The 27458-nt window shown below is 46.6% G+C and overlaps 3 protein-coding genes and 1 long non-coding RNA gene across 7 annotated transcripts; 3 read left to right on the top strand and 1 right to left on the bottom strand.

Annotated features, from left to right (window-relative positions):
- The first annotated feature begins 1415 nt into the window (after positions 1–1415).
- gchfr (GTP cyclohydrolase I feedback regulator) lies at positions 1416–2843 on the top strand. The gene is made up of 3 exons (XM_029139877.3): positions 1416–1744; positions 2102–2196; positions 2546–2843. Exons 1-3 carry the CDS (start codon positions 1709–1711, stop codon positions 2673–2675), a joined length of 261 nt encoding a protein of 86 aa, XP_028995710.1. The 5' UTR covers positions 1416–1708; the 3' UTR covers positions 2676–2843.
- Positions 2844–4253: 1410 nt separating this feature from the next.
- On the bottom strand, positions 4254–25602 carry dnajc17 (DnaJ (Hsp40) homolog, subfamily C, member 17). The gene is made up of 11 exons (XM_029139866.3): positions 25461–25602; positions 21495–21564; positions 20192–20250; positions 20016–20103; positions 19724–19800; positions 18967–19087; positions 18670–18716; positions 17391–17468; positions 15899–15979; positions 15243–15362; positions 4254–4499 (listed from the first exon to the last, which is right to left on the bottom strand). Exons 1-11 carry the CDS (start codon positions 25539–25541, stop codon positions 4374–4376), a joined length of 948 nt encoding a protein of 315 aa, XP_028995699.1. The 5' UTR covers positions 25542–25602; the 3' UTR covers positions 4254–4373.
- On the top strand, positions 4892–12678 carry LOC114848941 (cdc42 effector protein 3). The gene is made up of 3 exons (XM_029139868.3): positions 4892–9304; positions 9404–9530; positions 10752–12678. The coding sequence occupies exon 3, from the start codon at positions 10870–10872 to the stop codon at positions 11467–11469; it is 600 nt and encodes a 199-aa protein (XP_028995701.1). The 5' UTR covers positions 4892–9304; positions 9404–9530; positions 10752–10869; the 3' UTR covers positions 11470–12678.
- LOC114848948 (uncharacterized) lies at positions 23751–27266 on the top strand. Of its 4 annotated transcripts, XR_003784521.3 has the most exons (4): positions 23751–25373; positions 25639–25733; positions 25843–25860; positions 26148–27266. It is a non-coding gene; the product is annotated as an uncharacterized LOC114848948 (long non-coding RNA). The 4 variants fall into 4 exon arrangements; XR_008693728.1 differs by lacking the exon at positions 25843–25860 and having other exon boundaries at positions 23767–25373; XR_003784520.3 differs by lacking the exon at positions 23751–25373 and having other exon boundaries at positions 25622–25733.
- The last annotated feature ends 192 nt before the right edge of the window (positions 27267–27458 follow it).

The following is a 27458-nucleotide window of genomic DNA, read 5'->3' as shown; positions in this document are numbered from 1 at the left end:
CGCCAGTTTACTTGTTCTCTGAACAACAACTACTGGTTTGTAGGAGACACCTGCACTTTCAGGAACTTTCAGTCCAAGTCACACATGATGTGACGTTCTATCAGACAGGTGGCCTTCATCATCTGAGAGCCCTCATCTCCTCTTCATCATTATTCTGACTGCCTCTAAGGGTTTTCCCACAAACATCATGAACCCGTGTGTCATCTCCAGACCGTGTGAACTATTATTTCTTCCTAATTCTGTTGTACTTTTCATTTTCTCCAAATGAAGAGAAAGTCCCGCTAAACAGCCACTAAACCCACTAAACCCCATGTAGGACATGACCGCACTGCTGAGCCACATTACACAACAGAACGTCAACCTGGTGACAAAGGGAAGAAGAACGGGGTCTTAACATGAGGCAGCTGGAGGAGGTCTGTGCAGCTTGGAGACAGTTTATGTAGGAGGCAGGTCAGTGATGCTGCAGCTCAGGGGGAACCACACGCATGAACTCTCACACGAGCAACGCGATGATTCATCACCATCAGACACATCTCAGCTTGTGGTCATTTCTGCTCAAACACCCAATGCTCCACGGCTCCTTCAATCACTCTAACACACAGACAGTGAATCTTCATATCAGCGGCTGCCTGACGGATAATTCATTCCTGTCCACACACACTCACTGTGAGTAAATCTGAATCAGCCTGACGCATTGTGACGAGTGAAGAATGTGAATGTTGTCCTTTAAATGTGTTGCTCTGCACGATGGTTATTAAACCAGAGAGGAGCCTGGTGGAGGCCGTCACAGATCGGACCTGTGGACGCACCAGCTCCGAGCTCCACCGTCCCCACAGCCTGAGCGGCAGAAACCAGCCCGACGAGCGGACGCAGGAAGACGCTGCAGGCGCACAGGAAGTGGAGCGCGGCCGCTCTTCTTCGCTGCTTTGTTCCTGAAAACCCCGCTGCTTTCCTGTTTTCCTTCCTGAAGTTGGCGTCAGGTTGATGCAGACTGGGGAGCCTCATCCATATCAAAGGCAGCAAAATGTGATACTGCATGAAAATTCAATGAAGAACAAAGAAGCAAGGACACAAAGAGAGAAGCTGCGTGTGTTCGTGTTTACATCAGATCAGCTGTGACTTGCTCTTCTCACTGCAAGGCCCGATTCAGGGCCGTCAGGCTTCTCTGGCATCGGTGGGACATCACATGGATATTGCTGATTTTATCTCAGTCGCCACTATTTCAGATTTGCTTTGTTCAGGCTTTAATTTCCCTCTCAGTCACAGAGAATGAATAATACTCACTGAAAAGGGAAATGAATAAAGCTCTGAGAAGGAAATTTAAGATCCAGTGTAGCTGCAATTTAATACATACAAGCAAATAAAAGCACTGTATAAAATGCATGCACTGAAACATTAGGTTCAAACCTGGGTGATTTGCACCAAACCATTTTGATATGAATGATTCATTTCCTTGTGACGGCGCTGACCGCAGATCAGGCGCTGACGGACTCCAGTCTCCTGTCAACAAACTGCGGGTCAGGCGCTGCAGCGCCGGCGGGCGGACAGATGCTGATTGGAGCGCTGTGATTGGTCCGTGTCGGTGGGCGTTTCCGCATTCCGCGAAGCGCTGGCGACGGGAGCGCAACTCGGAGGCTGTGTCGCGTCCGCCAAGAAGCTGGTCGGTGATTCCAGGGGAGCAGCGGTGCGACGCCAGGCAGGCAGCAGGATGCCCTACATGCTGATCAGCACGCAGATCCGACTGGTGCGTCCGCGCAGCGCGCGAGCGGCTCGTGCTGCTTTTAGGAGACGCTCCACGGCCTCCGACACTGGTGATCGGTTCACGTCGCTTTAAGGCCAACAATTTGACGGGCACTGCTTTATGTTAGAAACGCTGGGAACGTTCAATGCGCCGCATGTGTCTGAGTGCGCGTGCTCGTTTTGCGCGCAACAGGTCGCGCACACCACGGCAGCGTCAGCGGCGACCTCGTTCTGAAGCCTCAGACTATTAGATGATCTATTCTTGGACTGTCCAGATGCCGGAGAGCTGCAGGTGCAGACAGAGCTGCGCACGCAACACGCTGCAGATTAGTCAGATTAACGACCTGGTGTCTGTTTGCAGGAGACGGGTCCAACCAACGTGGGGGATGAATACTCCGACCCCGTGGTCATGAATTACCTGGGAGCAAGGAAAACCACCATGCTGGGAAACAACTTGTAAGTGTTGAAAAAGTGCGCGTGCACGTTAAAAGTGACGTAGAGCCGCCGCCCCGCAGCAGCAGCAGCTCAGTCTAGTGTTGCGTTTAAGGACACATCGTTCATCTGTACATGTTGCTGTCAGCTGAGACCAGAACACGTGTAGCAGAGCTGTGACTGTGGTTCAGGGAGGCTCCTGCAGCTTTAGAATAAACTGTTCAGGCCGACGGAGCACAGATCAGTGTTGTCACTGCTGCTGGGAAACGGACCAAGGTGTGGAAGGAAGTGAACAGGCACCAGAACAATTAGCAGCGTTCTGGCTGCTCACTGGGCCTGGAAGCTGCTTCACCCTCTGCCTCTGCTCCTCCAGCTCCGAGTACCACGTGGACGAGCCGCCGCGCCTGGTTCTGGACAAGCTGGAGCGGATCGGCTTCCGCGTGCTGACGATGACGGGCGTGGGACAGACGCTGGTGTGGTGCCTTCACAAGGACAAGGAGTGACGCCGCCGCCGCGTCGCACGTGAGCCGCAGTCCAGAGTCTCTGTCCAGCTTTGTGTTGTTTGAGTTTGTGCGACGCTGCAGCAAAGGATTGTTTGCATTGACGCATATGTACCTACATGATCCTACAACGCTGCTTTTGCAAGTGATTAAATTCTGCGACTATGCTGATTGTCTGTGTACTTGTTAATTGAAGACAACCATTTGCCCGACTCTGACGCCGACCATGTTGAACATGTTGTGTAATAATCCCAGATTAACACGTGCACACAGCTCTATGGCGCCCTAGGGGGACGATGCATGCGCACCGAGAGCCAGGAGCTCAGGTGGTTCCACTGCTGGCCCGGTTCTGCTGGTGCACGCCTGGGTCCAGCCGCTCGCAGCCAGATCTGCTGCCTCTCACATGACCCCCCCCCCGCCCATGCAGCAGGGATCACAATGTGCTGGTGCTTCCCAGTCCTGTGATCACAGAGGCTCCAGATGCTGTTTGAAAACACGATAGCTTTGAAACAAATAATTCAATGAAAGCAGAGAAAGAGGATCCGATGAGGTCACGGCTGTGTTTTAATTGTTGCAGCAGGTTCATCCTCCCTCTGTCCCGCTTCGCATGCAGCCGGAGCCACGGTGGGCTCAGGGCTGGGTCGGTGGTCAGTATGTTTCCTGTAATTATATTTCCTCTGCTGTCATTTAGATAGTTTGTGTGTTTGTGGACTGTTTTTTCCCTTCACATGGCCGGGATATGAAAAAGGCTTTGCATAAACAAAGCCATGTGATGAGGGGATTTTGCAGGAGAGGAGCAGATGTCTTCCACCACACGAGTCCGCTCCACAGCTGGACGTTGTGTAACGGAGCCGCGGACGAGGCAGAAGACTGGGTCCGATGTGGACGCGCCGTCATGTGGCTCCTAAATAACAGAGTGACAAGAGCAAACACCACACACACGCCCCCAAACACAGACACAGCATGACGCCATCGCCCCCGAGGAAGGAACCTAAGCGTGTTTGATGCTCCACAGACACAACAAGAGATGAAGTGTGACCTAAAGTGGGCACGGTCTGCAGAGACCATGAACGAGCACAACTCAGTAGGTGAGCGTTACATAAAGCCACTGTGAAACGACTTCGAGCTCCGCTCAACGTGGGAAAGTTAGAGTTTGAAGCAGCACGTTCCGTGGATGTAGTGTACACAGAGCAGGGGAACAATCATCCAGACCACCAGATCCTAATGGACGGCCTCCAGGCTGCTCGCTTTTCATCACGTGCCGCTCACAAGGAATTATTTCCACAGTCACATCGAGGGTCTGTGGTTTGGATTTCACTGCTGCAACACTAATTTCAGGTTCTGAAACAGTTTGCCAAAAAGAGCAAAGTCCAGCTTTTTACACTAAACTCATTCGGCTGCAGCAATGATGTAATGTCGACACTGACAGTTATCTGTTACCTGATTATCATCCAGCCACTGCATGTCTTCAAGCTCTCTGGTATATTATTGCCTCAAATAAACCACTAATAACGGTCGTCATTCTTCTGGACTCTCCTCTCTGAATCATCCTTCAAAAACACAAGACACTGACTAAAATGATGACTTTAAAATGATTAAAAAGCATTTATTTCACCACATAATGTTGTAGATACACAAACAATAAGCACACACATACAGTACGAGGCTTTATGAAACTAAAGCCTGAAACAGTCTCCTGTGTTATGACCTGGCCGTGTCCTCCTCATCCTCCCTCAGCATCTGCTCTATGAGTCTCTGTCGCTCGGCAGCCTGCCTCATCCTCATCATCACCACGCTCTCGTAGTCCCGCTCGTTCGTCAGGGAGCCCTGCGGGAGACAACGGTGATTGCAGCCATTCAGACGATGCGTGCGCTGAGGCGCTTTTGCCATTCGGAGCGGCAGGAGATAGAGTGAGCCACTGTTTTATTGGATTATGTTCAGGAAGTCTGCGGAGCCAAGGAAGTGTCTCCTTAACAACACAGAGAGCTGGCGCAGAGAGCAACACATGTGTGCGTGAAGGGCTGAGAGGTGAGGCCTCGTGGATGCATCTGGAACGCATCACGGGGACTCCAGCATCCACACGCTGAGGGTAAGAGTGGAAGGGAGAGGAGGGTGGGCGGAGGGAAGTCGCCCCCCCACCCCCACCCCCACGCCGCTTCTGGATTGAGGAAAGCTGCTATTATCATTCCAGTAATGTGAGCTCACCCGTCTGATGAGTAACCATGAAATATCACGCAAACGCCATTAGGTAAATAAACAAGTCAGCATCTTTAAATGAAACAACAAGCGCTCCAGCCTGACCTCTACTGGCCGCTACGCTGAAGTGCACCCGAGCCTGAACTGGTCCGAGCTGCTCTGCTGCTCAGACGCTCGGGGGATTTGTGAGCGTTAGCAGGTGCTTCACGGGTGAAGTGATGCATCTCTCTCAGGATGAGGCCGCGTTCCTCGCCTGCGGTGCTCACTAGCATGTGCATGTTTTGCTGGTGTATCACCGTGTAACCCGCTGCGGACGTATGTGAGTAAGACTGGGGCCCGGGGTGAGTAGGAAACCACGGAACACAAACAAGAAGCCCCCGACAACACAGCGAGCGCACGCCACCGCGGAGGCAGCGCGCGGCTGTGACGTCAGCTCAGCATCAGCGCCACAGCATCAGCGCCACAGCATCAGCGCCACAGCATCAGCGCCACAGCCCAGTCTGACCCTGCGCCAGCCGTGACGCCATGGATCCCACCAGGACCGACGCAGCGCACACTCTCACACTCCCTCCCAGCAGGAGGCCTCTCGCAGCACAGGTGGCCGCTGTGCTGCCGGCACCAGCTCTCAGACGAGCTGCACCTCGCTCCAACGCTTGGGGTGAGTAAAATGTGGGCACTGTGAGACTGACACTATTAATACGGACGCAGGAAGACGCTGCTTCGGCCGAACTCCAAACGGCGGTCGCTCCTCCTGCAGGTACTTCACACACACTGCTGCTCTGCTGAGCTCAGGTCCAGATACGTGTGGGCTGGACTTTGTGTTTGGAGCCGGGGATCAGTACATGAGCGTAAATGATCAACAGAGACATGTGACGGACATGTGCTTGGGCAGTAACTGGATAAATGTGGAATCATCAAAGGCTTTTGTTTTGTTTTGTTGGTTATACAGATACCAGATACCAGAACATGGTTTAACGAGAGCCTCCGGCTCCTTCTCTGACTCCAAACTACAACCATTCCATGATTGCTGCTACTTAACTTTGCGCCGAGGACTCACAACAAATCTGTATCTGACAAGTGGATTACTTCAGATACAGACAGTATAGGTGTCAGATACACTGATCCAGAGGCCGGCAGTGCCTCGAATGGCACAGAGGGCTTCTCCCCCGACCCGCTCCCCGGTCCAGGCTTCTTCCCACCGACCCGCTCCCCGGTCCAGGCTTCTCCCCCGACCCGCTCCCCGGTCCGGGCTTCTCCCCCGACCCGCTCCCCGGTCAGGGCTGACATTTCTCCCTCTAATGTTCTGGGGTGAAGTTAATCAAGGAACTATTTATGTGGGGTGTGTGGAAGCGCGGGCTGGGTTCTGTGTGTGTCACTACACTGGTGGTGTGATTTATGAGAGGCGAAGACTTCTTTGGAGAGCATTTGCGTGAAACTATGTGTGAGTGTGTGGGTGCCCGAGTCCTCCTGCTAACTCAAACAAACAGCCAGCGAGCGGGGTACCGTACACGCAGCACGAGGCCAAGGTGAAATTCCTCTGAGCAGAACTCAAGTGTGGTGGAGGATTAATCATCATTCATTAATAGATGAGGCAGACATAAAACCCCAAAGTCTGGCCTATTACACTGTTTTTGTTAGTGAAGAACAAACACTCCGCAGAGATTAAGGCCCAATTCTACTTCCTGAACTTAACCCTTAAATGCACAGAACCTGCAAACATCTGGATCCTGAATAAAACTCTGGCACAAGACTTCTTTGATTTGACAGCGAGAGCCATGTGTCTGAGGAGGAAACCTCTGCAGATGCAAAGTGAGTCCGTCTACAGGTTATTGACTGTGACAAGCACAATTACACAGGTCAATTATTTTTAAACGCAAGCTTCACAACTTACAGACGCCCTTGAAGGCAACATGGGAGACAAATTTAACGTACAGAAAATAAATCTAAATGTGTATTTACTCATTTTCACCAACTGAAGGAATGAGCACTGTATTAAACTGTCCCCGACAACAATATAAATCCTGGACCGACTGAGTGGAGCTGCGTGAAGTGCAGAGTCAGCAAGTAGCGTTCAATGCTGGGACGTCAAAGTGAGGTGCCATGTCCTGTAAGTGTGTGTTTTTCTATATGAAAGCATGCTTGTGGTTGGACATGGTCATGCTATTGGACAGAACAGAAAGCAGTTGCACGGAGGCAGAGCCTTTAGAAAAAAACAAAGCCGAGGAGACGTGCCAGCAGCGCCCTGAACTCCGCTCCGTTTATGATAGACGATCAGGCAGCCGAGCAGTGGGGACTCGGGGGGTTGTCTCCTTGGTGTCCAAGACATAATTTTGCTTTTATGGCAAAATTATGGCTTTCACATTCTAGGCTTCTGGGAAAGTTGTCTGATTTCAAAATACTTCCCAATAAAACACAAGGGTCCAGAGGGCTGTAAGAATGTAGTAATGTCAGAGCTCAGGCATTAGAACGGACAGAGATCATTTTGTCTGAATGACACACACAAACATTAACGTTTGGTATCTACAGCACTTGTGCCGACTACACTGGAGTCTGTATCATATTGTTTCTGCGCTGTCACGCGCTGATGAGTCTGCCTTTGTGTAGAACGACGCCTGGGCTGCGACTGCTGTCAGTTGAGAAGTCTGTCTAAACTTCCTCTCAGCAGCCAGACAACAAGTTTCTGCTGGAACGCCGTCAAAGAAACTCAACTCATCACTGAGTCATAACTTTGGAGACAAACTGTGAGGACAACAGTGACGACAATGACAAACTCACAAAGAGTAGCAGCAATGAACGACAGACTGACTGCTTTAAAGCTTATCAGACTGTGGGGAAACCACGCATCTCCACGTTCATTTGTATCAGAACCACAGTGGTTTCGTTTTTTACATATAAAACAATCAAACTGTGCTTGCTGTAAATCTAGTTTCTTCTGGGGCTCGATGCAGCGGAAGCTGGAGAACACACAACAAAGGGCCAGAAGAAAATCCACCAAAGCCTCAGTTTGGCCTTCTAGCGCCAGTCAAAGCAATATCTGGAAACAGTTTTTTATCCTAGAGCAACAGAAAACATGCAGCATCCCAGATTTCAGGCCCAGCATAGCTACATGCAACCGCACTGGCCGCTATGGTCAGGCCTTAGAAAGAGAGGCTTGAGCAGAGATGCAGCCAGGCCTAAACCTGAGCCCAGAGGCTGCACAGCAGAGACGACTGGAATTCACCAGCTCCTCGCGCTGATCGTCCTGTAGCGTGAAATCAGCCTGGAAGTGGTCGGATTTGTAAGAGGAAGTGGGATCGTCCCAACAGAAATGTTCAAAAATGCCGTGAGTAAATGTTATGATCATTCGATCTGAGTGAGTAATTGCGTCTGGTGTCCACTGGAGTGAGGAGCAGGAGACACGCCCATTGTTTATTGGATCCGTTTGAAAGCGCTGGAGGAGTGGTGTAAGACATGATTTGTCTATTTCCTTCCCACCATGCGTGTTTATGTTTGGAGAACAATAAAAGGACTGTGGACAAAGAGATTAATAGCAATGTCCCCATTTCAGGGTGGAACTGGAGAATCTGAGCGGCCTCCTGTGATGGCGATTGTAACAACGACACAGGTTGAGAAGAATCCTCCAAACCAGAAGTGAATTATCACAGTGAATGATAATTACTGTCTGTGAGGGCACAACAAAATGCTCTGACGCTGCTGTTTTTAACACAAACAAATTCCACGGAGCGCAAAAACAACGCTCCGGCACGACCTCCGCGGCCGCGCTGCTCCAGCATTCCAACGGCAGAGACAACACGCTGGGGGCGTGAAGATGGGAACGCAACCCGTCGTGCGTGTTGTGAAACCTAGCGTGCCTGTTCATGCATGTCTGCTGATTCCACAGGGGAGCTCCAGCCTCCAGTCAGGCACAAGGGCCCAACGGCGGCAGGAAACCAGGACAGCAGAGGCAGACAATGACACGGAGATTAGAGGTCTGACCTCCTCTGAGTCACTGACCTGTTTGCTCACTCCTGGTCCCTTCTAACGCACGCACGCACGCACAGCGATTCACACTAACCCTCTCTCACGCATCGTCCTCATGTTAAACATGAGCTGAGCTCCATAGTTTGCGCCTTTAATACCTCAGGGGTGACGTCAGCAGCACCTGCATGTTGTGCAGGTGACGGTGCAGCCGAACACCCACCAGGACTGACTGACGCTTCTGACTCACTGCAACCAGGACGACATCACCCGACGGCTGGAAATCCTCTAAAGCGGCCGACTGCGGATAGAAACTGAAGGAACGGAAGAATAGAAACTGTGCCTGAATGCATCATCACGCCTGCACTATGACCTCACCTGCTTATCTCTTAGGCAAATTAGACTTTCACCAGCAGCACACCTGTAGGATCCTGGAGCTCAGACTGTGAGGGCTCCATTCAGGAAGCAGGCGGCTGAAGGTAGGACCCTCCTCGGTTCTGATGCAGCAGCGTTCAAAGTGAAAGCTGGCCTGCGTGTGGATGAGTCCATCATTCAAACCGCCTGTTGTTGTGTTTCAGGCTGTAACGGCTCAACAAGCCCAGTCATGTCAAAGAAGAGTTTCTCAGGTTGCACAGGTAGAAACAACCTCGTTTCCTGACAGACATGTGAGGGGCTCAAATGTCCTGCTTTTGATCCTCAATAACGGTAAGAATCAAATAACAAATCTTTGTCTCCTCAGGTTTTACTTGCGTCAGTGACTGTGTGAAAGGAAAAATGTAAAAATTACCGCTTTTATCTCAAGACGCTTTCATCAGAATGACTCGTGATCCGCCGTAAAGACGAATCATTTACGCCAACGCGGAGGTGGATCATTCAAACGACCCCGGTTTATTGGGCTTCTTTAAGATTACTTGGCCATGAAGTGTTTCCTCGACACGATAGTCGTGGCTGGAATCCTGAGCCTCCACCTCGGCCAAACTGACGAGTTGGGAAAGGAATGCTGTTGTGTCGATGCGCTCCAGTCTCCCGCTGCTACTAAAGTGCCGATAAAACCTTTACAGGCCAACAAAACCTGTTTGCTGCAGTGATTTACAAATTTACAGAGTGAGTGTTTCAAGTCACGAACACAGATCTAATGTGGGCAGAGGAGACTGTAAAATCACAGACACTGAGTGGATTATCTAATCGCCATGGAAGCGCTGATGAACTGAGCTCTGTTTTACTCTAAATCTCTACAGGTCACGGAACAAAAAACACTATTGACTTTTAATCCAGGTTTTTAGTTATTGTATCATTTCGCTTGAATGTTCTTTTGGTGGAAGAGAAATTTTGATAACATAAAATAAACTAAATATTCGCGTGATTCATGAAATATTTCCTACCTTCCAGAGCCAGGGTGTGTAACCTTCATACCACGTCTAAATAAACTGACTGCGAGCCAAGCTACTAATAACTGTCTGTACATGATTCTGCCCTCATTGTTTCTGGCACAACTTACAGTAAATCCTCACGATCCTCCAAAACAAACATGTGAAGAGACACAACAGCTCACAGCAAGATAAGTGCTAATAGGAGAAGTATACTTTGTAGCTTGTGTTGCTGGAAGTCTTAGATTAAACGTCCTCTGAAGGACATGCAGCAGAGCACATCTGCCTAAACCTGTTCAGTTTAGCAAGAAAAGCTCCACAGCAGAGTCAAGTCCAGCAGGTGCATGAAGCTGCTGATTCACATGGAGCAGACGGACATAATCCAATATTTACATCTGGAGCAGAATTAGAGGGCAGGCACCGGCTCAGACCTCAACGTTACAGCGTGATGAGAGGGAGACCTGGATTATCAGACACCGATAACCACAAATTATCTTCACAGGAAATGAGGCATCGCTGTTTGGTGACGTCAAATTCTCTCCTGTCTGTTTTGCTGCAGGTGACTTTTAATCTTCACCCTTTACGGAGGATTTATAAGGACTGCCTGTCAAAGGAAGCCAGGAGGGATCTATACAAGGACAAAGAAATCTCTGTCGTTCTCAGCCTGATCTGCCAAGATGCCGCTCAGAACTTCATTCCACACAAAGCCGTCCTCCGGCCGCTGGCCCAGGAGCTCCAAGCGGCGCGAGGTGCTGTCCGTCAACATGATCAGTTTACCGCTGGCCGATTTCAGACACATCACACATATTGGCAACAATGCCCACAGAGACAGCTTCGGGGACCTGTCCTTCCTAAAGATGGGCCACAGTCTGCTCCTACATAGCTCTCGGAGCGAGCAGAACCTCTTCATGGCCTGCGCTCCGCCACCAAAGCCCCCTCGGCTCAACGTGGTCGAGACCAATGGCTCGGAATCCTCGGACGGCTCCGTCGAGCCCCAACGCAGCATCTGCCAGAAGAGAAAGAAATGCACCTCTTTGCCCCTGCTGGACAACGAGGAGGAGGAGGAGGACGGGTGTCAAACTGGGAATAACGCGGCCAAGCAGCCACTCAGTCTTGGACCTGAAAGCGTAGCTTCAGGCAAAAATAAACTCTCAACAGAGACCTGTGACAAAACTGGACAGAAGACAGAGGACGACAGCGGCTTCTCGTTCAGCCTTGACCTGGGTCCATCCATCTTGGATGATGTTCTTCAGGTAATGGACAAACTCCACAACTAGATGGACGGCAACTTATTGACTTAAACAATGATACTTTGGACAAATCAATATTCTAGTGGTAACTGTTCAAATAACGATGAATATATCCTTGTGTATTAACCCAGGACGATGCAGAGACAAATGAAATGGGAAGTGCCATTTCAAGATAAAATGTTAATTTGTAAAAGCAATAATGAAAGAGACGTTCAAGGAGACCCAGGTACTGTGTGTATATTACACTGTGATGCACAGTTGTACATACAGTGCAACAGGTTAATAACAAATCTTTAATTGAAAAAGACTTTTAGAGCTTCAATTTTCCTTCTTTTGCAAATATAAGCTCCCAAACGACACAGCACCGAAGACGGCTGTTAAGACTTAACGCTATTGTGTTTTTAAAAAAGAAAAAAAGCTGCGGCGAGAAGCCAAGGTCCTCGAGCTGCGATGTCTTGGCTCTCGGCGTGCTTGCCAATCCACCGAGTGCAGACGGCAATTTTTCCTCCGCACGCATCCCAGAGGCCCCACTCAAAGGTGGACAAGGTACCGTACCCCCCATCTGTCATTCCAAGCAACGCAGTGAAAACAAACACGCCGCTCTGCTTCCAATAAAAGCCAAGCAGTGGTGGCAGGTTGGGCGGCAGACCAAGCAGGCCACAGGTCCAGGACCTCCACAAGCGGCACAGAAGGCGGTTTTCCTAGCTGCAAATCAGAGTCTGATGCACTTGCGAGTGGCACAGAAGGAGGGAAGCGGTAAAAGGTTATGTGATACTTCCACATATGCAGGGGGCGTCGAGGGAGCAGGACCAGAGACATCCATTACTGCTGAATAAGTCTGATGAGGATTTAAACACTACCGTCTGACCAAATAGGCCCAGACATGAGAAACATACATCTCACACATGCTGGCACAGTGTGTGTGTGTGTGTGTGTGTGTGTGTGTGTGTGTGTGTGTGTGTGTGTGTGTGTGTGTGGTCAAACTGGTACTTGTAGAGTGTCTATGCTCGTTTGCCACAGGTTTGTGTGTGCATGTGCATGCGTGTGTATCTGTTTTAAATTGAATACCATTGATCCAACTTCTTATACATTCAAATGATAATAACATGTTGCATTTAAAATACACTGTTTGATACTATGGGAAGCAACAAAAAGCCTGTGTTCAGCTCCAGGACTGGTGGTTTTGTGCATAGCTGTGCTGGGTGTCAACATTAAAGTAAATCTTGTGTGAGATTATTCACGCGCTCTGATGGACTGACGTTTCTTTGGCTTGTCAATTATCATGAGCTACCGAGGAGGCAATAAACTGTGTCTATCACTATCATAACAGCTCCTCGAGAAATTATAGAACTGGACAAGCAGCACAGTGTGATTCCAAGGCAAACAGCCACACGAGCCTGAATTAGACACGTCAAGCAGGTTTTATGTATAGTCACGAAATGTGATGAAACCCAGTAATCGAGCCTCTACAGCACCTGCTGTAAATCATTCAGTTGATAACCAGGGTGCAGTAGAATCATATAATACTCTTTCAAAAAGTCACATATGGATTCTTACGGGGAAGAAGCTTCAAGGACTCAGCATAAAGAATCGCACATAAACCTAAGTTCAACAAGTGTTCGGCCACAAGACTGATGTGAGAAGAAAGAGCCCATAATTGAAGGCAAATTATCTTGTCTGCGCTGTACGTATTGGCCAAGCTGTGAAGAATCCCATCACATCTGGGAGCACTCATACAGAAAACCAAGAAACGCTGTCGTCTTGCCAAGGAGAAGCTCTTTGTTTTGTCAGGTACTGAGTGAAAAACTAAAAATATTATTGCGGCAAATAGGACGCATGTCCTTTGGCAGCATGACAAAGAATGTGAAGCTTCCTCAAGCGGAGTGTGTTCTTTTAATTTCTATTTAAGTGAAGTCCTAAACTGTCATTCAGTAGTAATGACTGTAACACAGACTCACACTGTATCAGAATCAGACAGTGGGTCAGAACAGGTATAGATGCGTATGAACCGCCACATTCGGGCCCTTTTCTGCAGACTTGAGGCCAATGTTCGGTGACAGTGCACTTTTCAATCACTAGGCTGTAAAAACAATCCTAGTGCATCTGTTTAATGTTGCAGGAAGCCTATAATGGCTTTCCAGCTCTAGATCAAAGCAGCAGCCATTGGGAGGATTCGCAGTCATAATATGGTACGTTAACTCAACAATAAACCATTAATCAAGTAACAGTGATTAATGATGGCGCAAACATTCCATCTGCCAGTAAAAAGGCACATAATTATCCAAGATGGTGTGGGAGCGGCAGAAACTACTAAAAGTCCATTTAGTTACTTACATGTTCTACACGGACAGCGGTTCGGCAGGTTTCCCCTCTGACTGAAAATCACGGTGCAGCGCAGTTCAAGGTGTCAGAAGGATCAGGGGGCGGTCTCAGGTTGAGGACGCTCCATTAAGTGCCTCGCACAGGCCTCAGATTCATTTATCAAAGCCAGAATAGCTGGAACCGGAGCCAGGGCTGAAGTCATTCATGTGTGTCTACAAGCTCCCTGCACTGAGAGCGACTGTGAGCGCCGTGTTTGGATTGATGAGGTTAAAGGAGCACGTCCTCACCCAGGCTGCTCCGGTGTGATTGCAGCTGGCCGGAGCGTAGGAGTTAGTCGACCCGAGAGGGGTCTGACTTTCAGATTCCTGCTGTAGGACCTCCAAGGTTCTGGCTTCTCTTTAATGCTCTCACTCAGAAGGTACCCGCATCCACTGAACCAGGCCAGATGTGGATCAACATTATTAATATCTACACTGGTTATGTCATGAGGGGCCTCCTCAGTGAGGAGCATTCTCACTGAGGACCAATGTGAAAATTACGCCACTGCAGCAGTGTTTTCATACGTAGAGGCAGAACACAGGATAACAATCGACTCAGCTATCTCTAAGGCAAACAGGGTTACTAGAATAACATTTAACAAGATTAGTGTGACAAGTCTCACAGGGCAGCCGCGTCTCACATGCTGGTCCTGACAAGGGCTTTAGACGGGAGAGCGGGGTGAAAGCCAGTTAAGCTGGGGGTTTAATGACCCGATCACACGTAAAGATCACAGCAGCGTAGGAGACACAGACACGGCAGAAACAAAACATCCCCTCATCTAAATGTAATGAGACAGAAAACTGTAGATTCTCTAGCTGGAATGAGGTTATACTCAGGGAATGGAGATAATGCTCTGGCAGCGAAGATGAAATACGAGGCATGTAAAATCCATTAAAAAGTAGAGATTGCGATAGAGACTACTGTGATTTCTAAGTCACCAGAGGAAACACATCACAGGGAAAGTACATTTCCTCAATAAAACCTTGTGGGTTTGTGCAGAAAGAATGCACAAACCTTCTGCAGGCACAAACCTGTAACTTCCTCATATGGACACACACTCACCTGGCACCAGCGAGGGCATTTAATCCCCCTCACGTGCCAGGCTGCCATTAGTGCACTCGGCTTCTCCTGCGCTCAGAAGAGAAGCGCAGCATTCCTGGGGTGTCTCGGGTCAGGCACATAAATTTGTGGTCCATCAGAGCTTTTGGGCCAATGCCTCAACGCTGCAAAGCAAATAAACTGTGGTCCGTTTAACCAAACACATTGTTCTAGGCCAGATGAGGAGAATGCAAGCAGTGGGGCAATCTTCACGCATCTGATGCAAAAAGAAAAACCTCAGAGGATTTATGTATCTCTGCAGAACAGTGTTTAGGCAACAGTAATTTGTGCTGGAAGTGAAGAGCATGGGGAGAGCTGCAACACTGTCAGTCATACGATACCTGTGAAGGCACGAAGTGGCCGGGCTGAGACGCTGGAGCCGTGACCTCAGGTTCTCCTTCTAGCCACGAAATCTTCAACGGGTTTCCACTCAGGCCGCTTTCATTCTTAATTGCAAGCTCCTAAACACACAAGATAATCCATTAGTCACTTAAAATACAAGGACAATTTAAATGTATTCCACCTTCTGGCATATGTTAAATAAGTTCCAAGCCAGCATTTTTATACAGTGACGTTGTTTTATACAGTTTTGTACAGTGCACGTATGAAAAACACACGTGGACACGGACAAACTTTGCCTTTAATTGGTGCAACACTGGAAGCAACAATGTGAGACGACCGAACGGACAACGTGCCCAGGTCCTGGTAAACTGACAGACAAGCTCCACTGGCAGAAACCACATGTGCTGAGGAAGCCACAAGAGAAATGCAGGGCCTGAGGATCCAGACAGAGAGGAACCCACTTCACCAAGTGAGCAAACAGACTGTCCTGAGGCTGGGAAGCCCACGACAGGTGCCACTCTCTGGAGTAATCACTTAGAGGCAGGGTCATGGTAAACAAATGTGGCTCCATGCAAATGTCTGCTGGGGAGGAGATTTTCATGGATGAACACAGAGTAAAGAGAGGAAACAGAATGGAGATGAGTAAGATACTTACAGCTGCTCTAACAGTTGCAAATTCAACCACAGCACTTCCTTTCTTCTTATTAGATACAATCACATTCAAAACATCTCCATACTAGAAGTAAAAAAAGAGGCAAAATAAAAGACAAGTCAAATAGAGGAAGAGTATGCAGAACATTCAAATTAGTATTTCCTTTCACAGCACAAACCAAAACCATGAAAACACAAAGCACATGCCGACTCAAAGGCTGAGAACACTGGTGAATGCGACCAACTTCTGGAATAAAAGGATTCAATCTGTGTTTAGTTATTAAATCTCTATTGATACGGTTCATGTGTTTGGGACTACGCCACTTTGAATGCAATAATCACTGATGTACAAAAGTAAATTCACTGTGACTATGTAAAAGAAAAAGACAGCGGGACTGGATGTGATCATTTAAGGTAGGTCAGTGTTTAACAGCATTTTGGGCAATAATGCTGCGATTGGATTAACCTCATCCCCAACATTAGAATGGGAAGAAAAAGCTGAGTGAAGAGCGAGTAAAATCAGGGTCAGAAGCACATTTTAGGAAGGAAGGTTGAACCAGATTCCTTCAGCAAAACCAACATTTTTAAAAATTCCCTGAAGTTTGTCTCCACTATAACTACAAGCTTTGAGAATGTGACTGTGAAAATGTATCTCTCTGAGAACGCTGGTCCAGGAATGCGTACGCTTGGTAAGGACACTGTGGAGCACGCCAACACTGACAAAGGAGCCCTCTGTTTCATGGAACATAAATATATTAACATGTTTTTCCCCTTAAATGAAGATATATTATTTCAGCCAGCCAAGCTCCCTCACGTATACAAGTACACACATAGTGTACTGCTTTCCCACACCGTTAGCTGTCACTCACTGGACTGTGCCATTTAAAATGTTTTTATTTCCCTAAAAATCAAGTGCTTATGAATCTTAAAAAGTAATAATCATCTTTTCCAGGCGCTCCTCAGCCCTCCTGCCTCGACCGTATTGATTGAGTGCGTGCAGAGCGGAACCTCAGACGCCTTTTTCCAAACAGCTTGACGTCAGTGACACTCGGCCCGTCCTCGGCGGAGGCCGACCTGTGCCCCACCAAAAGCCTGCGTGACGGATCGCAGCGTAAGTTTGCATGAGAAGAGCGAATTTCCAAATGCTCCCTGGGCACTGATTAATCACCTGGTAAGCAGGGCACACACAGTGTTGTGCATGGCTTTAAAAGGGCACTACAACATTGCCCTCAGCACTTTCACTGCAACAAAACTTAATGAGCCTTGTTTAAGGGAAAAAATAAAAGCCTCTGCAGCACTGATGTCATGCAGACCTCATGGCCTGATGCAGGCAGCTTTGTTAGTTTGGACACAAGAGATGTTGCAAGTAGAAACACAAAACCTAACATATTTATTTTTATTTGGGTCAGTACCACACACTGTTGCAAGCAGCACTGCCTACAAGTCCTGATAAATCTGGCTTTAATTATTAGTACATTACACAGAATTAACAGCACCTTCTGTAGAAGTCTCAGCAGAACATCCTGAGCATAGCCTCCGTTTGATTCGTCATCTTTCTTACACTTCCACTTCAACTAGAAACAGAAAGTGGAGAGAAGAGAAAGAGGTTATTCATGAGAACTTTATGGAAATAAGAACTGCATGATAAGAAGTAAACACTGAAGCTCAGCATCACCCTGGCACCGAGAACTCTCCATTCATGCTGAGGTTGTCAGACACACAGAAAGGGCAAATCTTAAAACATGAACCACTGGACCAGAGTGACTTATTTGATACCCAGAATGAAGTGATTCAAAGGTGTCTGAGGTCCTTCATTAACCCATTTGCTTGTTTCTGATTCTTGATAGCTGTCATACTGCACTTTATATTTTTTGCTCTTGAAAGTCCTATTTTTGCCTAATATTTTTAGACTTTTAATAATTTCTCTTATCTTGTGTCCTGTCATTAAATAATGTCTAATGTGAATTCCTGTAGGAGCGATATTGGACCACTTCTCACATCTATTAACAGCCCATCTAGTCTAGCCAGGAGCGCACCAAACACTGGATTAGTAGTATAAATGGCAAGCAGCGAGCGTTGACTCAGCTCCAGCATTCTGCTCATTGTCAGAGAAAAAAACATTTCTGGGAATTTCCATTTCTTTTTTTACCAACAATTACAGTTTAAAATGTACCTTCTTCTTCCAAGAACAGACTCATGCAACCACCGATAACCTTCTCGCCCACTCCTACACTGTTGCGTTGACACAGTTGTATGATGTGAAGCCTGTGGTTTGCTGTGTGTGTTCTATTCTGTAGCTCGGTCAGGACTCAGCAGCAAAGACAGACCACTCTATGCTGTTCCCATGTCCATGATGCAGTCTGTGTCCCTCTCAGTCCCACAGATGTTGTTTGTATCTTTAACTGAGCACACAAACATTGGGGAATATGCTTCTGCATTAGATAGCTATCATATTTTAAAACCAGATTTAATATCTAAACACATTAGCTAACATCCCAAGTGTCCGGTAATACGCTCAGGCTTGGCCGTTTCCAGGAGGAAATGCAATAAGCCCGTTTTTGGCACGGCTACAGGTCTTCTGACGATACCGGGCCTGCTCTGGAGGAATGGCCATTAGAACAGCCTGTGCACTCAGCGGTGAGACAGCATATGTGGTCTCCAAATAATAAATCACAAATGTCTACGATTTTATCCCAGTCTCTGCTGAGGTTCTGTCTGCATTTTCACTCAGATGTAGCAGTTGCTTCTCTCTGCATGGTTCTTTAAGGAACCTACCTTCAGTTTTGGGGTGACTCCGCTGTTATTGGAGCATCTGTCTGATCCTGTGGAAAAACAGTGGGCAGACAAAGAAACAATTGACTTTGTGCCGCAGAGAAATAAGGAGCTCAGGGCAGCTCATGCTGATGACTTTGCTGTCACATTGTAAATGTATGGCTTATGCTGTGGTGTGATGAGCCACTGAAGTGCGTGTAAGAGCAGACCTAGCGTCATGTAGGGAGGAGCTGACTGCATGCAAACACAACCTCACAAGTAGCCTGTTCTGTTAAATACACAGTTCCATAGCTTACATACTTCTCTGAGGGCAGTCCCCCGTTTGCTGCAGCTGCGCTTCTCTTTCTTTTTGGATTTGCTCTCTGACCAGCCGTTGTTCCTCCTCAAGCTGCCTGGATCCCTCCTCCCTCAAACGGGCGATCTGGTGAAAACAGACAACCAAGACACATGTGATGTACACTGAGCAGATGTACTGACAGCATAGTCATAATCTTGACTCTTCATCGTGCGCTGATGTAATTCAACATCTGCATGCGCTAGTCGTTTCCAAACAGCTATGTTAATGTCCTCTTTTTCCAGGACAGTGTACAGGCCACCTTATTTTATCAATTAAGGCAATAACACCTTGACACGAGACTGAAAATGGAACCCAGCCACCTCCTTGTTAGCTGCTCCCCCATGGCACCTGGCCACGTATTTATATGTATTAAGTACTTTTACCGCACGCCATGACTCACACTGAAAGCATGCGCACCATTTTTATTCTGAAGAAAGTGCACTAAGTCATGCAATCACCTAATGGGTTTACTGATAATTATGAGATGGCAATGAGAAAACAACTTCTCTTTAAAAGAGCCTTTGTTCTTGACCCAAGTCTTAGGCAGAGTTCAAGCCAAGCAGAGGGGAGCATTTGACAAAGACCAGGATAAAAGCACCTGGGTGATTGAGAGTTTCCTGGATGCGATGAAATACCTTATTCCTTGTTGTTGTTTTTAATTTTTTTTACTCAGTGTGTGGTTCAGTACCGTCCCTCAGATCCTTCCTATAAACGTCTTACCTCTTCTTCAAGAGTTCTTGTAATCTGCACCACGCTCTGGCTCTGAGCTTCTGCTTGTCGCTCTCTGGCTTCCAAGTCTGTTACAGCAACACACAAGGTTCTGTAATGTCCTCATTCACTACTGATCATCTAAAAATGTACCTTCTAACTAACAAAGATTATTACAGTCAATGCCGGTTTCCCCCTCACTTAAATAAGCCAACCTTTGTAAGGTTAGTTCTAGGGCAAATTTAAAAATAAAATCAGGAAATCGATAGTCTTAAGATGCTGTGAGAAACCAAAAAGGACTCACCAAGCTTAATTTTTTTTCGCTTATCATCTAGTTTCCTGTTTCTTTCTTCTGCTTGTTTCTTGGCAGCACAAACCTTGTCATAGGCAGCCTGAAAACAGAACAGAGACCGACATGCATTGTGTTAGAGTGTGTGTGTGTGTGTGTGTGTGTGTGTGTGTGTGTGTGTGTGATCTTACCCTAGCAGCGGCGTCCGTTAGCACCTCGAGAGCCTGGGACAACTGGTGGAAGAGCTCCGCTAGAAGAAAGTGAAGGACAGTTGAAAGGATTTGGGTTTTCATGCGAGCACCACTGCTGTGAGCAAAAAATATATAATAGATAGTAATAGAGATTAAAATAGTGATAGCGATGCTGATATGTGGAGGACAAGACTGCTGAGTGAAAGAAGCATTAGATTCTTGAATGACACAGCCACACACACACACACACACACACACACACACACACACACACACACACACACACACAAAACTCAGACATACACGCACGCAAACACACAGAAACGCACCCAGGGGACAACAATCCGGCTCCCATTCATACACGCGTCACACACAACTCTTGCACTGCACTAGTCAGGCTTAATCATTCACTTATGGGAGGCCTAGAGCACCGATCCAGTTACTGCCTGTGGGGACTGGCAGTGCACGCTAAATGGGGGCTCTGGAGATCACGCTGCCAGCGGAGGTGGTCAGATTACCTACACGCATATAATGGAGCGGAATGCAACCGAGTGGGGGCGCCTGGCGTGCCCACGGAGCCGCTCCGAGTGCCGCTATATGTGGGGGGCTGTGGAGTCAGCACGGTGGGTGGGGTCTTCATTCTGTGAGAGGCCCTGACCCCAGCGTTACCTCTTACATGCATAGAGCTTCCCCTGAGGGGCAGCCAGTCCTAAGAATGGCTCCGCTCTCGTGCAGCACGCAGAGGTCCGTCGGTGTGTGGGTTCAAGTGTAGAGGCCCTCCAAACCACTTCGTTTCCATTTCTTGGAAACCGACCCCCTGCCTTTGTATTATCCCTCCCAACTCCCCAACACCACCAACTTCCAAGATTTTTTTCTTCCTTACATAATCTTGTCTGAACCATCCAGCAACCACATAAACCTCCCGTTAAAACATGCCTCATGACCAGACTTTTGTCCGAGCCGCTTTTTTTCAAAGCTACATTGAGATTTCCTGGTCTAATTATTGACATGCTGGTGAGCGACAGGCCACAGAAGGACTCAGAACCAAGGGGCCTGGAGCGTGGATGGTGATGTGGTGTTAGACTGGTCCTGCTAGAAAGCCAGCAGGGAACAGAGGCTTTGGTCGGACTTCCTACAGGGATACTGATTCTAGGTTGTCTGTCTGAGTTAAAAGAGCTTCTCTACAAGACGCTGTGGTGCGGATTCTCTGGAGCCTTATGGCTGATTGATAATTTGATTGAGCCTAATTATCATTAAACAATAAACTGTAAACAGTAAGGTTGCTGTGTGACTGATCACCTACCTGCTTTGGGGTTGTCTGGGTTCTTGTCTGGATGGCACGTCAAGGCTTTCTGTCGATAAGCCTTCTTGATCTATGAGGGAAGCAGAAAAAAACCACGGGGTTAGAGAGACTGGAAAATGCTAATCATCCACATAAGCGCACACTTTGTCCATGTGAGTCTTCTTTCTCTGGTATCTTTAGCCAGTCGCCCTTGGCTCAGAATACCCAAATCTGAATAATACGTTGTCCCACTGAAATAAACGCTCCACCTTGTAACAGTCTGGACAAGCGATGCTGGTCTGGTGTTTTGTTGGCTGAAAGCAGCACCTGAGTTGGTCCTGTGCTTCGTGTCCTTTTGACATATAATTTTGACATATTGTTCATGGAATCCAGCCACGACAACACATAGTGGGAAGTGAATTACACACAGAAAAATATCAAACTATTCTCAGGCCCGCTGCCAGTTTGCTAGAGAAATGTGGCCCGAGGTGCAGCCTAATATTAGTCCATATTTGTCCAAACTTAAAAATCTGTTACAATAACACACACAAACAAAGTGCCGTTGTCTAAAACAAATTTGAAAAGGCTGCCATTAATATTTTAGGCTGGTAGCCAAACGTTCAGGGGGCTGAAAAACCAAAGTGGAAAAACTAAATGATACCTCTGAGTATTGAAGCATCGTATGAAGTTTTAGTTATAGTTGCTTTTTTTTACTTTGGGTCACTTGGTGGAATGTTAACCATTCACTGGCCCTAGTAGGGATCCGCTAATGACAAGGTGGTTTTTATTAGAGAAAGTGGAGCGCGCCACGCAAGCCTTCTCAACGTATGCATCGCATGCTAAGGACTTGGCACATGCGCCGCCCATACTTCCACCTCAGACACAAACACACACTGACCTACGCTTTCTCACCAGTCGTAATCAAACACGCCAACCTCCTGCATGTTTTCATGGAGCCCCTTGGTGCAAATCAATCTCCTGCCTGTACACTGCAGGCCACTGAATCTGGGAGCTTATTTCTTTGTGTCTGGGAAATGTCTGCACTGAACACCTTGTCCTTTGGCAAATGCAATTTTCCCCCTTGTGAAGGTTATGCACCGTTTTATACTTAGAATGTGAGGGTTGAGGCAACTATACTCTGAGGGAGCTGAGCAGAATGGTGTAATCCATCAGTGTCTGAGCCTGTTTAACAGCAACTCCTACAAATGCCCATGACAGACATTTTAGACACATCAGGATGGATGTCCTATGTCCAAGGGACAAGAGCAAGTCCTCTACATAATAAGATGAAATCTGCATTCCTTTAGTGAACCCTCTAGAGATTATCATGGCTCAACTAGTTCCTACATGTCACAAGTCCTTTCTTTCATCCAACAGTCAGCATCCCATTTATCCCTGGTTGCAGTTCCAATAGTAAATGAGAACCTGGTTCAAGGGAAGACTAGGAGACCAGACATCATTACTGCATGTTTACCCTTGCTGCCTGGCACACAGGGTTATGCTATTTAAATGCATGTCTTTGTGACTGAGAAGTATGTACGTACTGAAATACAGTGGGAGCCGTGTCCTCAGCTCACACTCACTCTGCTCTCATGCAATTCATCACCTGCTGACAAGATAAACAAGCCTTTGGATCTGCTGTAAATGTAGCATATGTTTGACAGCGTTTGGGGAAATCTCTGGCCAGATCAAATATTGGACAACGTGTCATCGTGGATGCGTTCATGGTGGAGAGGAGAACAGCCATGTTGCACATCTTCGTCTTCCTCTGATTTATATATCCAGTCAACACACATGTCTCTAGATTTCACTTAATTATTTAAACTTTTCCTTTTCTCTCCATCTCCCACTACTTTCATCATTTCTCCACTCCCTCAAGTATCATTTACAACATGTTCTCTACTAGACATACACTGCTGTTTTGTTAAATAACAGGATTATCCTCCTAAATGCTGTAACACACAAGATTTAATTGATTTGAGAAAGCACAGACTTGGACACACAAACTAGAAGCTAAAGAGGATTCTAGTTTGAAAGAGATAATCTGAAACGCAGATCCCTGAATTAAATATCAAACATGTATTTATTCTGTCTGATGTAAAAGACCTGAAATAATAAATGAGTCTAGTCTACAGTCCTGTAGTTCCATTCATAGTCAGTCAATCACAGGCTGTGACATTCCAGTCTGACCAGCATTTATTACCAGTTAATCATACACCAAGGTCAACAGCAGCAATCATAGAAAATAACACTAAATAGAAGCCAGAGAAAATGCAGAATGCGAATTCCCTGAATCAGTACAGTGTTCTACAAGCTGTGGCTCATCCCACATAAACAGGCTCTGGAAGAGCTTCTTCCGCTTTCTTATAAATAACATAAACAACAAGCTTGATAGCGGCGGTGAAGTGTGGGCCAGGACACTGTTATAAGTAGCCAATTTAATGACATTTGTCTTCACACACTTGATTGATTTTGGAGCTCCACAGACTTCGTGCACTACACATACGCACATAAACCCTTGCTATCTCTGTCGAACATCACGAGACCCCACAGAAAAAGACTTGTGCATCTTGGAGTTTCAATTTTGCCCAAGCCACAACCGCTAACTTCCTCAAGGATAATCCTCTGGGGAAGGCAGGACTTTGAAATCCAATTAAGAAATTAACTTCTTCCCTCATTTTGGCAGTGATTGTAATTTCCCTCTGGGCTTGTGGATTTTAGATGATGGAAACTGTGAGAAGAGGTGGTTATAGGGATGGATTTAGGACATCATGGTGAACCGCTGTAGGCTGGGAAATGAAATGTAGAGAGCTGATGGAGCTTCCCAACGATCCAAGCATGCTAAAATGTCATCGAGTAGACAAACGGTGGAAAGTGATGGTCCTAACTATGAGTAGAAGAGCAGCAATGTAGTGTGATCACATTTTAACTGATAACAGAGTGGTCTAAACCTCTGAGACCACCAGTAACCACGTCCATTTTCCTACATTAATTGATGCATTTACTATATTTTTCTTGCAATGCAAAATGAGAGCTTAAACATAAAGGTGTCAATGTTTTTTTTGTTTTTTTTTGGGTTAATTTGTTTTCTGTCCGGCAGTTAACAAGTAGGATGTATTAAGCGGAATGTCATATTTTGATGGACAATTTTGCTTTTTCAAGAGAAGTATATAAATAATACATATAATGCTGTTGATTAATGTTTTATATTAGTTTTTATCAGTCTTTATATTTAGGATGGTTGGCAAATAGGTTGAGTCTGTGTGTGTGTGTGTGTGTGTGTGTGTGTGTGTGTGTGTGTGTGTGTTTGTAACTGCAGTACTGTTGTTAACTGTTAAATTAATATTAATACCAAGGTGTCAAAGTTAAGAGCAAGCAAAACTGCCACAAAGTTGATATTTTGCCTGGTTCTTTTTAGATGTTTTTACATGTTTTACATGTTTTTTACCAATTTTATTATGTGAATGGCGTTTGGGGGAGTTGCAGGGTTTAGATTAAAAATACGAATTAAATTGGACAATTCCAAAAGAATTGCTGATGAATTTGGCCTTTTTAGTGATTTAATATCAATTGCATCTCTCCAGTGTTTAACTACAAATAGTGGATGATAATGAAACCGTAAGCGGTGCGATGTCGCCCCCGCTCGGCCGTTTGGTGGCATCGCAGCCGGTTCTTAATGGAGTCTTGTCTAAGCGATCATTATTTTCCTCACAGAAAAGATAACTGCTGTTCCCCGTTGACGCCGTGACACGGGGGTCACCGTGTTTCTACACACTGCTAGAAGCGCAGAGCAGGGCTTTTCGCCGCTGAGGACCTCGATGTCACCGCACACGTGGAGGCTGGAGCCAAACGCCAGCTCCTGTCGTTAACACTGCTTTTAGGAGCGCGTGTCTCCTCCGGGTGCGTCCGCTAACGCCACTAGCTCGTTTAAGGGCAGCTGGTGCTCTGCGTTGTGGCCAGTTATTAGCTGCTAGCTCGTTCACGCACCTCTTTCGCTGTAGCAGAGCTTTCGATGCCGAGTAACCCGTACAGGTCCATGTTCAGGATGTCCTTCGCCTTTCCAGACATGGTTGTTAACGAACGACTTCAAGTCTAATACAGAAAACGCAGAAAGAGAAACGAAACGGTCCCGTTAAGCTAATTCAAATGTTTGTTATGGTTCCAGTTCAAAGGAGCACGAGCGTGACGTCTTCAACCTTTCACCTCGGATGTGCAATGCAGTATGGGAAATGGAGTCTTTCGAACGTACCACGTAATCCTGTAAATAACCATAGCATTTTTAAATTCAGTTTTATAATCTTTGAGTTAGAAATTTAAGCGCTGCCAAATTGAACTTGTCACATTTATTATATTTTCTGTTTTATTTTAGGTAAATTTACATTCAATGGTGAGTTTAGGTTGAATGAAATAAATGTATCTTTTTCTTCACATCGGTTAAATCAACAGTAAGACTCATATGGTCCTCTACAATCATGGAATATTTAGATACCTTAATATGTTTAAAGAAATAACCACACAACACAACACACGCGTGTTACCCACTCTCTCCTACACACAACAGCACTGGGAGCATATTAGAAGTACATCTGGTATTCCACATGTGGGTGCTTGGAAAAAAAGTGTGACATCTGTGTAGAATTGACTTCTGTATTAGTCATATCTGTGTTTCCTTAGGACAGAGGAACTGGCGTGTCTGTTATCCATTGTTGCAGCGCTTCCTGTCGGGTGGAGTAGGATCCATGTGATGAAGAAGCCGGAACATGACGTGACGTGTTGAGAATCTCCTCTCCTCTTCTCTCCCAGTCTAGAAGAATATTGGGTTCTATAAAAAGGTTACATAAAGACTGCATGTTAAAGTGGAAACTCTTAATTTTGACAACCTGGAGAAATATAAATGAAAAGAAACAAGATGCAAACGTTATAGTGAACATTAAGGTTAAAGTTCAGTATAATGTATGTTGATATACATAAAAAACAAGTTATGAAAATGGGCGAGGTCTCCACTCTGTGGCATTTGATTCCAGCTCGTACATGATCCTGTTTAACCAGATCCGGGTGTGAACTAATAATGGGAAACCTTACTCAATAGCTTTTGATGCTCCCTTCATGTGAAGCAGTCCTGTGTGTGTGTGTGTGTGTGTGTGTGTGTGTGTGTGTGTGTGTGTGTGTGTGTGTGTGTGTGTGTGTGTGTGTGTGTGTGTGTGACCAGCTGACATTGTTTGCTGCTGTATCACGCATATTCCTCAGCGCCGTAACCTGATTACTCATGCTGCTGATTTATCCTTGATACCGAAGAAGCCACATATTCAATTAGATCAACAAAACCTCTTGTGTTGAGGCTCAGGGGACAGAAACTAGCAGCAGTACAGTTAACATGTACTGCCTCTCCATCTCCACAGTGAAACCTGAGCAAGTAAAACAGCCTCAGAGGGCACAACAGCATTCACTTTAATGAAATTCCAAGTGGAATTCCAACTTGCTTATCTTCGCTGCCCTCAGGGAGCTATGCAGTCGCCTCAAGGCTGTCATGTTTTTTTTATTTACTTGAATATTTTGCTGATTAAATGTTGATGTGACTCTTCAATCCCAAAGAAAATGTCCAGACTTGAACTTTTTCATGCTTTTAATAAATGTAAAATATGTTTTTTATGTAGATAAATGAGCCATGGAGGAGATATCTTGCTGTTGACTGCCTGTCTGGCTCTTATACACATCCTGAAGGCTGGACTGTGTCTTGTTATCATCAACTCAATAATATAATACGATTGCATTATACTGTAGAGACAGCCTGTACTGATGAATGACGTGAAGAACAAGCCACGCCAGGACAACAGCTGGATGGGCAGCAGTGGGGGCAGGAGGGCCCACCACCGGCTGGATTCAGCATCACAAGCTGCGAAAACAGCCGCCTTGATACCGGAAGTCTAGCCTTTTTCCCTTCAAAATAAAATAAATGAATGTAGGTCAATGTTGCGTCTGCGCTCT

The sequence above is a fragment of the Betta splendens genome, chromosome 22, assembly GCF_900634795.4.
Source record: "Betta splendens chromosome 22, fBetSpl5.4, whole genome shotgun sequence".
Lineage (NCBI taxonomy): Eukaryota > Metazoa > Chordata > Actinopteri > Anabantiformes > Osphronemidae > Betta > Betta splendens.
The sequence above is the reverse complement of the archived record's forward strand: the minus strand, read 5'-3'. Positions and strand labels throughout refer to the sequence as shown.